General features: G+C 36.7%; 1 protein-coding gene across 1 annotated transcript in view; it reads left to right on the forward strand.

Moving 5' to 3' along the window:
• Positions 1 to 13,523, forward strand: part of LOC131050040 (uncharacterized) — a 44,502-nt gene extending 30,979 nt beyond the window's left edge. The window contains exon 2 of the mRNA XM_057984171.2: positions 13,306 to 13,523. Within this exon, the coding sequence (XP_057840154.2) occupies positions 13,306 to 13,523 (218 nt within the window). The remainder of the gene's footprint in view (positions 1 to 13,305) is intronic.
• Positions 13,524 to 15,983: the final 2,460 nt, after the last annotated feature.

The raw sequence follows: 15,983 nt of genomic DNA on the forward strand, positions 1-15,983 counted from the left end.
ATATAAATAATTGTGGGGGTGATGAAAGTCACAACCACCTGGTACAGATGTGTGATATTGACAGATGTCTCCTCTAGTGACCATGTCACATGTTAAACCCTTTTTCAAAGGGTTGGGAGGTCTCTAAATTGGGAAAACTATGACATGTATAACCACCAATATTACTCCAAAAGTTGACTAAATAATCTAACTACCTCAATTCTAGCTACCAGTGCAAAGGTTTCATTATAATCAATTCCCTCCTTCTGTGAATAACCTTTACACACTAATCTTTCTTTGTTCTTGATTACCTTGCCATCTTCATTAAGTTTATTTCTAAATACCCATTTAGTTCCAATTACATTTTTGTCTTTAGGCTGGGGAACTAATGTCCATGTTTTGTTCTTTTCAATTTGTTCTAATCCATCTTCCATTGCTTTTAGCCAATGTTCATCTTGACATGCTTCAATAACATATGCTGGTTCAATTTGAGAAATTAAGCATACCTCTTCATTTGCCAGTCTTCCTCTTGTCATAACACCTTGATGCTTATTCCCAATTATCTGATTTTTTGAGTGATTCAGTCTTACATACATGGATTTATTCACATGTTGTTGTTCTTCAGTCACTATAGAATTCTTTGATGATGCTGGTGTGACTGGATCCACATTCTATACCAGTGCATTCTATATTGGTTCTGTTGGAACCCTAAATTTTGCAATTTTTAGAATTCCAAATTCCAAGACAAGAAATGAGAAAAATTCTAAATATATATTGAATAGGTACAAGTAATATGTTTTATATTTGTTGCACAATATGAAACCATAACATAAACACAATAATGGGCATAAAAAATGGATTGTGAAGCACCAAAAGGGGTATTTACATCATTTAAAGACCATTTATCCATTATATACCCATAAAATAGCCTTCAAATACCTCTAATATGCCTAATCGACTTGTAAAGTGACAATTAATTACATAAACTAAGGCAATTTCGGGATTTGGAATTATTTTTATTTAAAAGGGGGGTGTCTTTTCACCCAAAGGGGTATGAAAACCATTCAACCACATATATATGTGTGATGTAAAATGTAAAGAGGGAGAGAATAGAGAGACAAGAGGTGGAGGCAATTTTGTACTTTTAAACTTTTTATCAAAAATTACCAGTTGCATTTTCTTTCTCATATGTCTTGAGAGTTAACATATTTCCAAAAGGCAGTTGCTTGTGATATTATCTAAAGGAGATAAGGTTATTTGTGTTCTTCTAGTGAAATTTTGTGTTTCATATTGTAGATTTGGATCAAAAAAGATTTACTTGTGAATTGTAATTGTTCCCTGTATTTCTTCCTTGGATGGTCTCTTAAAGTTAGGGTTAAATTCATTCAAGTGGTTTACAATATAGACATTGAAGTAGAGCTCATAAGAAATAGTAACTGACAGACTTGTCGAGAGGGGGTGGGTTTAAAAACTGTCTCATAAGTTTACACAATAAGTCCTGAAGAAATATAAGACTCTGTAGCCCAAATAAGAGGAAAGGCACTGATCATTTGTAAACAAACCCTTTAACCATCCCAATTACCCTTTACTTTTAAGCATTAGGATTAGTAGAGTAGGTATAGTAAGGTAATTTAGGCAAAGTGTAATATATATACCTTTGTAAGATACATAGATCAATACACACATCTGAAGTCAGTTTGTTTAAGAAACTTATGCCATTCTGAGACTAGGAGACATCAGATTAAGACACTTATGTCCTACAGAGCCTAAAGTGAGAGAGTTAGTAACCAAATAGGTTCACTCTATAAGTTGGCCAAGTCAATTGGAGGGTTTGATCATAGGAGTTGGCATTTCCTTAGAACCTATCCAATCTGTTGATTTGAGACCCAACAAATTGGTGACTCTGCTGGGGAAGAATTATTAAAACTCTGCTGTGGGAGAGAACTCAAAAGAAAGAAAAACTTTCCTCTCAGGAAGAGAGGTGGCGACTCAAAGATAAAGGAATATCTATGCACGGAACAAGATCAGTCACAAAAGGACAATCTTTATCCCATTTAGATTTCTCTCAACGAAAGAACAAAAACAAAGAACTCATGAATGAATTCATGAGAGAAAGATACAATCAGTATAAACATGAAAGCAACCAACATTCACCTTCAAGAGAACAGGATAAAGCAACTACTTCAAGCCTAGTGAATGAGGATTTGGTTGCAACATATAAAGCCCAAAAGGGGCAATATCGATTTCCCCCTGGTTTCGAAAATCATGAAGCACGATCCGGACAAAACACACCGCTTTCATCGGGATCAGGTATGGCAGATCCCACAGATAGATTCACAGATTTAACTAGACAAATGATGGAGGCAGCTGCTGAAATGAGAGATTCAGGAAGGACTCAGGAATGTTTGGAGCTGTGTGCTAAATTAGGCATAAATGTTGGTGAGGATGACTTTAATAAAGATGTAAACAACTACAAGAAAAAATGTGCTCAGGGAGTGGGTAAAGCAAAGAGTAATAATTTTAAGGCTTATGAGAACCCCTTGTTTGGTAACAAAAGGGATGATCATGTGCAATCAAGTGCACCACCAGTCCAGCCAAATTTACATAGAAACTTTGCTGCTCACAATCAATTTCCGCCTCCAAGTCAATTTTATAACCAACATCCACCCCCTGATCAATTTCAATATCAATACCAGAATCAATACCCTTTTCCCTATCAAAATCAAATACCCTCATATGGTAATATGAACCAAAACTTTGGGAATCCTCATGGGGGACATGGATTAATTAATATGAAACAAATGAGGCAGTTTGATTTTTCAGGAATGATGGTATACCCATATCCTATCCCAAACGAAATCATGACTGCAATACCAAGATTCACGGGAAGTAATGCAATTTCAGGAGAAGCTCATTGTAAAGCCTTTGATGCAGTAATTGAGGATTTTGGTTTACCACATGAAGATGTTAAGATCAGGTTATTTATGCAATCATTAACAGAAGATGCAAGAGATTGGTTTAGGGCGTTGCCCAATGCATCTATTAGAGATCTTGTAGAGTTCAAAAACTTATTCCTTGAGCAGTATGGAGACCATAACAACCCTGAATTTGCTTTGCATGAGATCATTAGCATAAAAAAGGAGCAAAATGAATCAGTGGTAGATTTCAATAAAAGATTTAACAGGGTTCTGAACAAAATCCCCAATAGGATGAAACCAGTACTTGAGGTAAGCATTCTATATTACATCAATGCTTATGATAGTAAAAAAAACTATGAGCTGAGAACAAGAAATCCTAGAGACCTCCGAGATGTTATGAAAAATGCCATTATTATAGAAAATAACAGGAAGGTTGCTGGTAAAGTGGGGAAAAGAGAAGATGCCAGGTTATACAATCCTAAAGCACCCAAGGCTAATAAAGATGAGGATAAGCTTGACAAAGTTTTGAATGCCCTAAAAGATTTATCTATAAGGGTAAACAAAACAGAGAAGCAACAATATTATCATCCTGAGAGGCCCAGATTGCATGACATGTCCTATAACACTACCTGGAAAGATGGAAAACCGGTAGACAGGAATCACAAAGACAACCAACAAATTCCAGATCCCTTGAAAAGAACAGTAAACTATACTCAAGATGATGACATGTGGTGTTATGCTTGCAATATGCCACATGCTCCCTCTTTGTGCGCTGTAGCAAAAGGATTGCAGGAGGAAGAGAATGGTTATGAAGAACATATGGGTGACCCAACTATTAACATGATATCCTTTGCAGAAGAAGGAGGATCACATTCCATGAACATTGATCAATGCTCTGTGTTACCCGTAACCACCAACACAAATGAAAGTGTTAAGCTCAGAATCCCCATTGCAGAAGAATAGATGAAGAGACTACAGGATGAAATCGATACCCTCATGAAAGATATGACCCCTGAGAAAGGGAGGAAAATATTAAAAGAGGTTGGTGTTATCATCTTTTCTAGTTGGGACATAAATTCAACACTTCTGTTTAATGGATTCTTGAAGAAACGGGACTTGAATCAACAAGTGTTGCCTCAAGAGGTAGATAAATTGTTCCTAGGCTCCGGGTATGATCCTGATCAAAAGGCTCTCCGACAATGGGCATTATATCTGAAGGGAAAAAGGCCAATTATTGTGGATATCGAAGAAACCTTTGGACACCTCATGATTCATCAGGTTGGAAAGACTGACCCTAGGGTCACTGCAAAGTTGAACCTGGATGTAGCCAAATTAAATATGGATCAGACAGAGTTTTTGGTCAGGGAAAATATTACCTATAAGGGCTTGTATGAAAAGTCTAAAGAGGAGAACCAAAAGTTACAAATGAAAATATTACAACTTGAGACAGGGACTCCCTTGAATGAATATGCCTCATATCCCACAGGACAGAGCTTGGATGATGTTTCTGATGCTCTATATTGGAAGTATCAAGCAGATAAGGCTACCAAACAGGTAAATAATATCCAGCAAAAGATGGATAAACTGGTTAACGACATCATTGAACACCGATTCAACACCATGCTTATACATGTCGAACATTACTGGAGGGTGTACACTGGAACCATAAAAGCACGATTGCATGAGGTAATAAGCAGTGTTGATGTGATGACGCCAGAGGAGAAGGCTGAAGGGACTTCATATATAGAAGATCATGTTAAATTCAAAGATATGCTAAAGTGAGATCTTAAAGAATTGGATGATGGGAGCCCTATTGGAATGCCCTCATTCTATAAAGAAGGAGGAGTAATGTCTATGGAAGATTTGCGGAATGAGCTTGTAAACATCAAGGATCGGGCTCTGTCAAGATTGGACCGAAGCAAAGACATGGCCCCTACCGTCAACCAGATGATCTTCGAATACCTTTCACAAGGAGAAGAATTGAAGAAATAGAGTGTTAAGATCAAGACTTTCAAAGAAGATTATATTAATCATTTAGGAATTCTTAATCTCTTTTTACTTAAGTTTGTTAGGAATATTCAAATTAACAATTAGTATTTTGAAAAGACACGTCTTTTCATAAATGACTTTTGCTCTCATATATATGTGAGAGAGGTTTTTGTAATATGGCAACAATAGACATAGAGGAACAAGATAGCAATGTATGCCAACCTGTAAGTTTTCTGTTATACAAATTTTGATGGAATACATGCTATGATCAGTTGTTTTTCTTTGCGTATGTGTTGTGGATTATTTCATTTTGTTTTGGCAATCGCTTGTGATATTATCTAAAGAGATAAGGTTATTCATATTCTTGGAATGAAATTTATGTTGTATGTTATAAGGTTGAAATAAAAGTTCTGCTTGTGAATTATAATTGTTCTTCGCAGTGCTTACTTGAATGGTCCCTTAAAGGTAGGGCTAAATTCATTCAAGCAACTTATGATATAAGCATTCAATTGATCTCAAAAGAAATAATAACCGACAGGTCCATAAAGGGGTGGGTTAAAAAACTGTCTCACAGGTCCGCACAGTAAGTCCTAAAGAAAATATAATGACTCTATAGCCCAAACAACGAAGAAGGCACTGGCTATTTATAGATTACACTTATCACCATACTCATCATATGTTATTTTAAAGCAACAGGAGTAACTAAGTAAGAAACATAGATCGAATAGCTTCTACAACAACGATCTTGAACTCATCTGCTATATCTCCATCCTAGGAACTTATGCCATTCTGAGATAGGAGGAAACCAGATCAGGACACTCAATCTGCTATAAAAAGAATCGGTCATTAAAAGACAACTGGTGAATAGGTATACCCGCCTAGGTCTTGCAGAGCCTGAAGCAAGAGAGTTAACAACCAAACAGGTTCACTCTATATGTTGGCCAAGTCAATTGGAGGGTTTGATCATAGGAGTTGGCATTTCCTTAGAACCTATCCAATCTATTGATTTGAGACCCAATAGGTTCATTTATGATCATCTCAACTGCCGGTTCAGAATCTACAGACCTTGAATTTCCTCTAAAGTGTTCATCTATCTTCACACTAGCACTTTCAATGATCTTCTACAATCTTTTATTAAAACATTTATATGCCTTGCTCTTAGATGAATAACCAAGAAATATTCCTTCATCACTTCTAGGGTCAAATTTACCAACATACTCATCTATCCTAATATAGCATTTGCTTCCAAATATTCTGAAGTATTTAAGAGTAGGAGTATTGCCAAACCATAGTTCATAAGGGTTCTTATCGGTTTCACCTTTGATGTGAACTCTATTGAAAGTGTAAACTGTTGTATTCACTGCTTCTCTCCAATACACATGAGGTAGATTTTCTTCCAATATCATGCTTCTAGCTGCTACTAGAAGAGTTCTATTCTTCCTTTCCACAATTCCATTCTGCTGAGGTGTCCAGGGTGCTGATAGTTGTCTTTTGATTCCATTCACTTCATAAAATGTATTAAATTCCTTAGATGTAAATTATCCTCCTTGATCAGATCTCAAACATTTGATTTTCTTACCAGTTTCATTCTCTACCATTGCCTTGTATAGCTTGAATTTTCCAAAAGCTTCTGATTTCTCCCTGAGAAAAGTAACCCAACACATTCTAGAATAATCATCAATAATTAGCATAAAGTATCTATCTCCCTGTAGACTTCTTGTTCTTGCCAGACCACACAAGTCAGAATGAATTAAGTCAAGAACATTATTGGATTTCTCATAAATACTCTTGAAAGTTGTTCTAACTTGCTTTCCCATTTGATATTCCTTACATATCAGATTATGAGGTTTCACAATCTTAGGTAAATCCCTTACTGCCTTAGTTGAACTGATCTTTACAATGCAATAAAAATTCACATAACAAAGCCTCTTATGCCATAACCAACTTTCATCAATATGTGCAATCAAGCATGTCTTATCACTGTTGTTCAAATGAAAGATATTACCTTTAGTCTAATTACCGATTGCAATCTCCAATCCAGTTTTGTTCATGATTTTGCATTTTCCATTCTTGAATTGTAACTGAAATCCCTTTTCAACTAATTGACCAACACTCATAAGATTATGCTTCAAACCTTCAACATAATAAACATTTTCAGTATTGTGCTTACCATCCAAAGATATAGTGCCTTTTCCTTTGATTAAACAAGCTTTCTCATCGCCAAATCTTACTAGACCTCCATTGTATTCCTGAAAAGATAAGAATTTACTTTTATCACCAGTCATATGATGTGAACATCCACTATCAATGATCCATTCATATTTTTCTTCAATTTTAGCTACCAGGGATTGCTCTACCTGTGGAACAGTAGGCGTCGATTGATCTTCTTTTATTGCAACAAATGCCCATCCATTGTCTTTCGGTTCTTCATCAGAATCATCTGTAACTCCTTCATTAGCATAGTAACATGATTTATCTTTGTTCTTCTTAAATATGTATCTTTGATATTCAAGGTTAGGCTTATATGTTCTTTTAGCTTCCTCTCTCAATCTTGCATGTCTATGAAGACATCTAGATGCTATATGACCCACTTTATTGCATTTAAAACATTTAAATGGTGCTTTACCTTCATACTTACTTCCAACTGGACCTTTAGGCATTTTCCTTGCAAATAGTGCTTCAAGTTCTTCTAGTTCTTCATTTTCCCTCTTGATATCTTCAAGTTCTTTTGCATAAAGTGCTTTTCAATCAGATTTGTTAGATGATGATGATGCTGCTGCAGATGATGATGCTTTGAAGGCTAAATCTGTCTTAATTGTAGCAACATGACCAAATTCCTCAAGCTCAAATGCTGAAAGTTTTCCAACCAAGGTATCTCTAGATACTGATGTATTAGGCATTGTTCTCAACTCATTAATAGCAGTTACTTTCATTTTGTATGCCGGTGGCAAAGATCTTAAAACTTCATTTAAGGATCCTCCACAACATTGTATTCCTAAAACAATTTCATTCTCTTTCCATAAAAGCAAAAATTATTTCATCTTCTTCCATTTTCAAATTTTCATACCTGACCCGGTAACATTCTAGTTTTGCAATTTTGATAGTGGTATCTCCTTCATTCAATGTCTCCAATTTATCCCAAATAGCTTTAGTAGTAGATCGGTCTGATAATCCCATGATTTGCTGATCCGATAATGCGCTCAGAAGTGCTTCTCTTGCTTTGCAATCATTTCCTTGATCTTTACCTAATGTTGGTGGATTAGGTTGATTCGGAGTAGGACCGACATAGCTATTCTTTGTAACTTCCTATATGTCTCTTCCAATGTAGTTCAGATGTGTCTCCATTCTGATCTTCCATATACCATAGTTAGTTCCATCAAGCTTAGGACTATCCTTCCTGAAAATGTTTGTTGCCATAGGATCTCCTCAAGCTATTAGGCTTCTGCAAAAAGAGGACTTAGCTCTGATACTAATTTTTAGGAACTAGAAGGGTAACTGAGAGGGGGGGGGGGGTGAACCAATTGTCAATGAATTTCAACCCAATTATAACTTAATCAAACTTGATACTTAATACCAGTAAACCAAACTTATTGCCGGTTAACAGATTAGCAGTTAATATCAATACTGATGAAACTTAATGCATGAAATAGAAAGAGAAACAACATCCACAACACATAACAAAAATATTTTGATGTGGAAACCCTGTAAGGGGAAAAACCATAGTGGGAAACCTTACCCATAATCAGATGATACTACTGTAGAGAGTATGTGTATACAAATGGGGTCAGCACATGCAGAAAGGCCAATCGCCTAGAGAACACTGCTCAAATGGGAGTCACAATGACTACAGTAGGATGGTTAAATCCTAGAATAATATACTGCTCAAAATAGCATCTCCAATGTTGGATTCAGTATCGGTTAAGCTCTGATAAACACCTTCAAACCTTCCTTGAACCTTCTCTATGGTCTGCTCATATGATCTTCAATATTCACACATACCATGTTACAATACCATACCATAACCATATCCCCTCTCTATCATCTCACAAATGAGATCTTACATATATACAAAACCTAAGACCAAATGTATAGGTCGGCTCACTAAGAATATTACAATTAAATAAATTACAAATAAGTCTTGATGTGATGCATCATGTCGGCTCAATACAATTACAACAATATCCAATCAATAAATCATCTTCATAACGTATCATGCTGATCTGGAATAGATAATGTATATCGGTCGATAACCTAGACCAATCTGCTTGTAACAACAAATATGTCAACCCGATTAGACCAATAACCAAAGCACCAAAACTAAGTATCCAAACCATGTCTTTGACATAATCAAGTGATGTCCAGATGATAACAAGTCATCATCAGTGCCAGTGAACCATATAACCTGCCGGTGAACATATACCGGTGACTGTGCATAAGTCACCGACCTTGCCGGTTAACACAATGTGCTAGTTCAATAGTAAACGAATATAACCATAATGCCAAAACAACAATGTAGATCTCCAAAAAGATAAGTGTTGACATCAATGACAAAACTAATGCAACACATCCATAATACCAACATTTCATTAGCAAACTTCTTGCACAAACTATCATTTCCTCCAAAAATAATATCATCAACAAATACCTCAATAATTAAAATGTTATCATGATCAATCTTGAAGTACACATTATTATCAACAATACCTTTACTGAATCCAAGCTTCAGTAAATACTTATCCAATTTGGCATACCAAGCTCTTGGGGCTTGCTTCAATCCATGCAGTGCTTTCTTCAATCTGCAAACCATATCTCCCTGATCCGTCAACTGAAATCCATCTGGTTGCTCTATATAAACCTCCTCTTCCAACTCACTATTAAGAAAGGATGACTTGACATTCATCTGATACACTTTAAAGTCTTTGTAAGAAGAATAAGCAATAAATAATTTAACAACTTCTATTCTTGCCACCAGAGCAAAAGTCTCCTCAAATTCAATTCCTTCCATCTAAGAATAACCCTTACAAATAAGTCTTGCTTTATTCCTAACAACTTAACCTTGTTCATCCAATTTGTTTCGAAATACCCATTTAGTTCCAATTATATTTTTATCCTTAGGTCCGGGAACAAGAACCCACATATTATTCTTTTTAATCTGGTTCAATTCTTCTTCCATTGCTTTAACCCAATTTCATCTTTGCATGCTTCACTAACATCTTTAGGTTCAATCTTACAAATCAAGCAATATTCTTCAAGAATTCTTCTCCCAGTCATCACACCTTTATTCTTATCTCCTATGATCTAATTTTTTGAATGATTCAACCTCACATACCTAGGAGTCTTAGGATTTTCTTAATTTTCAGACTCTTTTGTTCTTTCTTTTGCATTGGTACTAGCATCTCCTTGATTTTCTCACTTTTTGGAGCAATCTGAATTATGTTTTGAGTCTGCACTTTCTTTTCTTTACTAGAGCTATCAATCTGGTCATCTGAATCATATGTGGAGCATCTCGGTTGATACTCATTACCTTCATCTACTTTCACATTAGCACTTTCAACTATCTTCCTCAATCTCTTATTATAACACCAATAGGCCTTTCTTTTAGTAGAATAACCAAGAAAAAATACTTCATCACATCTAGCATCAAACTTCCCTAAATATTCATCTCTTCTAATATAGCATTTACCTCCGAAATTTTTGAAATATCTAACTATAGGAACATGATGAAACCATAAATCATAAGGTGTCTTACCAGTATCAGATTTTATATGCACTCGATTAAGAGTGTATACAACAGTACTCACATCTTCTCTCTAATAGATATACAAAACATTTCCTTCAATCATCATGGTTCTAGTAGCATCGAGAATTATTTTATTATTTGTCCCCACAACACCATTCTGCTGAGGAATTCTAGGTGCAGACAACTGTCTCTTCACTCCATGCTCTTCACTCCATGCATTAAACTTACTCGAAGTGAATTCACCACCTCTGTTAGATTTCAAACACTTTAGTTTTAGTCTAGTCTCAGTCTCAACCATGGCTTTGAAAATCTTGAACTTCTCCAAGGCTTCAAACTTCTCCCTTAAGAAAGTAACCCACATCATCCTTGAATAGTCATCAATTAACAACATGAAATACCCGTTTCCCTACAAGCTTCTTACTCTAGAAGAACCACACAAATCAGTATGTACTAGATCTAATAATCCCTTAGAACTATACTATTTGCTTTTAAGAGTAACTCTTCTCTGCTTTCCTAATTGACATTCCTTGCATACTGGATTAATAGGCTTTACCAACTTAGGAAGATCTCTCATTTCTTGGGTAGAAATTATCTTAACCATGCAATAAAAATTCACATGACACAGGCTTCTATGCCATAACCAACTTTCATCAATCTAAGCAATCAAACAATTTTTACCACCAACATTCAAGTGAAAGATATTACCTTTAGTCTTTGTCCCTGATGCAATCTCAATTTTAGAACCACTTTAGATTTTACACTTGCATTCTTGAAGTGTAAATCATATCCCTTGTCAACCATCTATACAACACTCAAAATCTTGTGCTTTAGACCTTCTACATACAAGACATTATCAGTATTATGCGTACCATCAAGAGAATTGGAACCTCTACCATGAGTTATACCCGCTTTGTCATCACCAAATCTTGTTGGAGTTGAGAAACACAACACCACAGGAGCCTAAAGATCTTCTGCAAGCTAAAACAATTTGTTACAAGGAGAAGCAATGAAGCAAAAATAATCTGAAGAACAAAGACACAGGAAAAATATGCTCAAAAGAGGAGAGCTCAATATTCACCAAAAAAGTGTAATGTAAAAAACCTTCTTCTTATTAAAAAGAAAATAAAGAACTCAACCTTTAATAGGTCAAGAAACCCTAAAAGGGAAAACCTAGGTTTGCACATAATAATTAATAAAATAATTAATTATTATGCACCTAAAGTTAGCTTAAGTGTAAAAGAGATAAAGGGAACTTAAATAATTAAACAAATATTGTTTAATTAATCAAGTAAATACCCGAATACTCTAACACCCCCCCTTAAGCTAGACTTAGGGAGAAGCCAAAACCTAGAACAACTACTGAAAATAGGAAAGATGGGTCCCAGAAACAAGGCCTGATCAGGTACCCAAGTACAATGAAATCTTTATGAACTGGAGAAATAGAGAAAACTATGGTGGAAAAAACTCTACTCCAAAAAGAGATGGAAAAGAACACCACTGAAGCATGAGGAACCTGCAAATTCTGTCGAATAATAACTGCTGATCTGAAGAACCTCCACTGAAATAGAACATGACTAGGTAGAGAAGACTGTAATCTATATGAGTGCCCTCAAATGACACTACTCGAATAAGAAGACAAACAAGGCAAACAACTAAAATCAAAGATACAGATGGCATGAAAACACCAAAGCCTGAAGAGCTGATCAATTGAACCATGGAAGCATTAGAACCAACAAGACAAACCTCCCCATAATGCAGAAGAGGGAGAGGGACAAGAACACTGAAAATAATAGCCAAGAAGAAATGCATGACGAAGAACCAGGAAGATCAAAGGTGCTGAGAAAAGTACATGGTATCATGGAAGGAACACTCACTTGACACACATCATGAGGCAAATGTCATGGAAGGAACACTCACTGGACAAAGGCAGATGACAAACAAGGCAAACATCAACCCCCTCATGGCACTTTATAAGTAGTGCATATACAACAAGGCACAAGATATGCAAGATCCCAAGTAAAAAATACATGATGGCACTTTATCTCAGTGCATTTGCATAAATACAAGCTAAAATGATAAAAAGACTGAAAATAGAAATGAGAACCAAAATAGAGACATCCTACCCAGAGAAGAGATCCCAGGACCTGAAACAACCAAGATATCCACCAAAGTGCTGAAAAGAAAAAAAATGAATAAAATATGCATGGAGCAGAGTCTGGAAATAAAACTCATATGGCTAGAAAGTACACAACACACGCTTTCCAAAAAAATAAACTTTTCAAAAAATAGAGTTCGGATGCTCATGCTATGGCTCCCGGAGTGCAAAAACAAGACCTCACTTTGACTGGAAAAAAACACATTCAAACAGAAAAATTGGAAAAAATTGGAAAAAGTACCAACATGACGAGGTCTGGCTTGAAACCAACTTTTCGATGCCTAGTCATTTTCAAAAAAATGACTCCGTATGCTCGAGATATGACCAAAAAACCAAACCCCCCTTCAAAAGAAGAGGAAGGGGTAGTCTGGTGGCTCTGGTGGGCGGAGGTGGCCAGTGAGTGGTGCTCCGGTGGCTCCCCGGTGGCTGGGCGGCTGTGTCCGGGCGCCGACCGAGTTGGGCAGCAGTTTCCAGTAGCACAACAGGTGGCAAGAGGTGGCCGAAGTAGTTTCTGGCGGTGACAGCTGCAGAACTAGAGCAGAGTGGCGGTTCTTGGCGGCGATGGCAAGGGCCGGGCGGGGAGCAAGGTGCCGGCGGGGAGGAAGCGCAGCGACTGGGTAGCAGCCAGGGAGCTGCGACGGTGGGCCAGGGGCCGCAGGGAGGCTGCAGGCGCAAAGGAGGCCGTAGGGGCGGTGGTGGCCGCAAGGAGGTGCCAGCGGGGGCCAGAAGCCGAGGCCGGTAAGGGGTCGGGGGTCGAGGCCAGTAGGGGGCCAGACTGACAGGTCTGGTTGCCATACGGCGGTCGGACTGTCAGCCCAGTACACTGTCGCCCTTTTTGATTTTTTTCTCAAAAAATCAAATTTCGACCTGCATGCCGTAAAAAGGCTTTTTTTAAATTTTTTTCTCGATTTGCATGCTAGAGCCGTACGACCTGGTGTTGGAGAAAAAAATCACCCAGTTGCTCAAGAGTAAAAAATGGACAAATTTAAATGACTATAGGGGTTTTGGGGCCTTCTGAGCACGATGGTGAGGTCCGTTTAGGCCCCAAGTGCTCAGGAAAAAAGGCCTAACCCTAAGCACATAAAAAAATTGCCTGAAACCCCAGATCTGCTTCCACTGCAAAAATTCTCAAAAATAGGAACAAATGGCTGCAAATCTGAGCTTTGATACCATGTTGGAGTTGAGAAACACAACACCAAAGGAGCCTAAAGATCTTCTACAAGCTAAAACAATTTGTTACAAGGAGAAGCAATGAAGCAAAAATAATCTAAAGAACAAAGACACAAGAAAAATATGCTCAAAAGAGGAGAGCTCAATATTCACCAAAAAAGTGTAATGTAAAAAACCTTCTTCTTGTTACAAAGAAAAGAAACCCTAAAAGGGAAAACCTAGGTTTCCACATAATAATTAATAAAAGAATTAATTATTATGAACCTAAAGTTAGCTTAAGTGTAAAAGAGATAAAAGGGAACTTAAATAATTAAACGAATATTGTTTAATTAATCAAGTAAATACCTGAATACTCTAACAAATCTTACTACACCACCATCATACTTTTCCATACTCACAAACTTACTCCTATCACCTATCATATGATGACAAAATCCACTGTCAATAACCCATTCATCTTTCTCTTCAACTTTAGTAGCCAAAGCTTTCTCCTCATTTATGCATCTAGTAGAATTAGTAGGCACCGAATCATCTTCTTTGATAGCAAGAAATACCCATTCATCTCCTGAATTTCCCTCATCAGATTCATCATCTATCACACCTTCATTAGCAACATAATAACATTTCTTCTGATATTTAGGCTTATAGGTTTTTTAAGGAACACTTTCTGGACACTTTGAAGCAAAATTTCCTATCTTATTACATGAAAAGTATTTAAGAGGCAATTTTTCTTCATACTTACCAACTCCTTTCAGCAATCTTCTGGCAATCAATGCTTCAAGTTCCTCAAGTTCTTTTTCTTCTTCTTCAAGTTATCTCATCTCCTTTTCATATCTGGACACCCTTACAAAACTTTCTCTCAAATCATATTTATGATTCTCAGAAACAGTAGCTTTGAATGCAGATTCTAACTTAGGAAGAGTTTCACCAAATTCGCTCAACTCAAAGGCAACAAGCTTTCTAATTAACATGTCTCTAGTCACATTTGTCACGGTTCAGATCTCCTCAATAACATCATCCTTGTGCTTGTAAGCATGAGGAAAGGATCTCAACACTTTAGCTACAATCTTTGATACTTGCAACACTCCGTCGACACATATGATATTCAACACAACTCATTCACTTTCTACATAAAAGAAGTAATGTTCTCATCTTCTCCCATCTTCAACAACTCATAATTTCCCTTCAAGCTCTACAACTTGGCAATCTTTACATGACTATCATCTTCATACAAAGTTTCCAACTTCTTCTAGATCTCATGAGCAATCTATAAATCCATAACATCAGTCATTTCAGAATCAATCAAGGCACTCAACAATGCTTCCTTAGCTCTAATATTGAATTCAACTTCTTTGATCTCATCCGAAGTTGTAGGACCACTCAGAGGAACATTATACACATTCTTAGTAATCTTCCAGTAATATTCACCAATGCATCTCAAGTGACACTCCATCCATTTTTTCCAAAGAGTGTAATTTGTTCCATCAAATCTTGGACTATTCTTCTTGTAAGCATAGGTTGCCATCCTGGATCACCTCAAGTGATCGAGCTTCTTTCAAAGAATCTAGCTTTGATACCAATTGTTGGCAACAAGGAGGAAAACTAAGAGGGGGGGTGAATCAATTTTCTCACAAACTTTACTCAACTCAAACAAAATTCCAGATTTGATAATTAATAATGAAAGCATAAATCAATAACAGACATAACACCAAGATTTTTTACATGGAAAACCCGGTCATGGGTAAAACCACAATGGAAACCTACCCACAATATGATGATACCCTGTTAGAAGTATATGCAATACCACAATGGGGAATGCACATGCATTTAGGTACATTGCCTAGAGCTCACTGCTCAAAACACATAGGAGGGCTACAACCCTTTGGAAGACTCACTATCTTACAAAAGCATTCAGATTACATCTGAAAGATCATGAACTGGTAGAATAGCATCTCCTCATGCCTGGTTATAGTTCTGATTAAGCACATAACAAATTAACTGGTCCTTCAGACTTCTTCATACTTCTTCACTT

The sequence above is a fragment of the Cryptomeria japonica genome, chromosome 5 (genome assembly GCF_030272615.1).
Source record: "Cryptomeria japonica chromosome 5, Sugi_1.0, whole genome shotgun sequence".
Taxonomy (NCBI): Eukaryota; Viridiplantae; Streptophyta; class Pinopsida; order Cupressales; family Cupressaceae; genus Cryptomeria; species Cryptomeria japonica.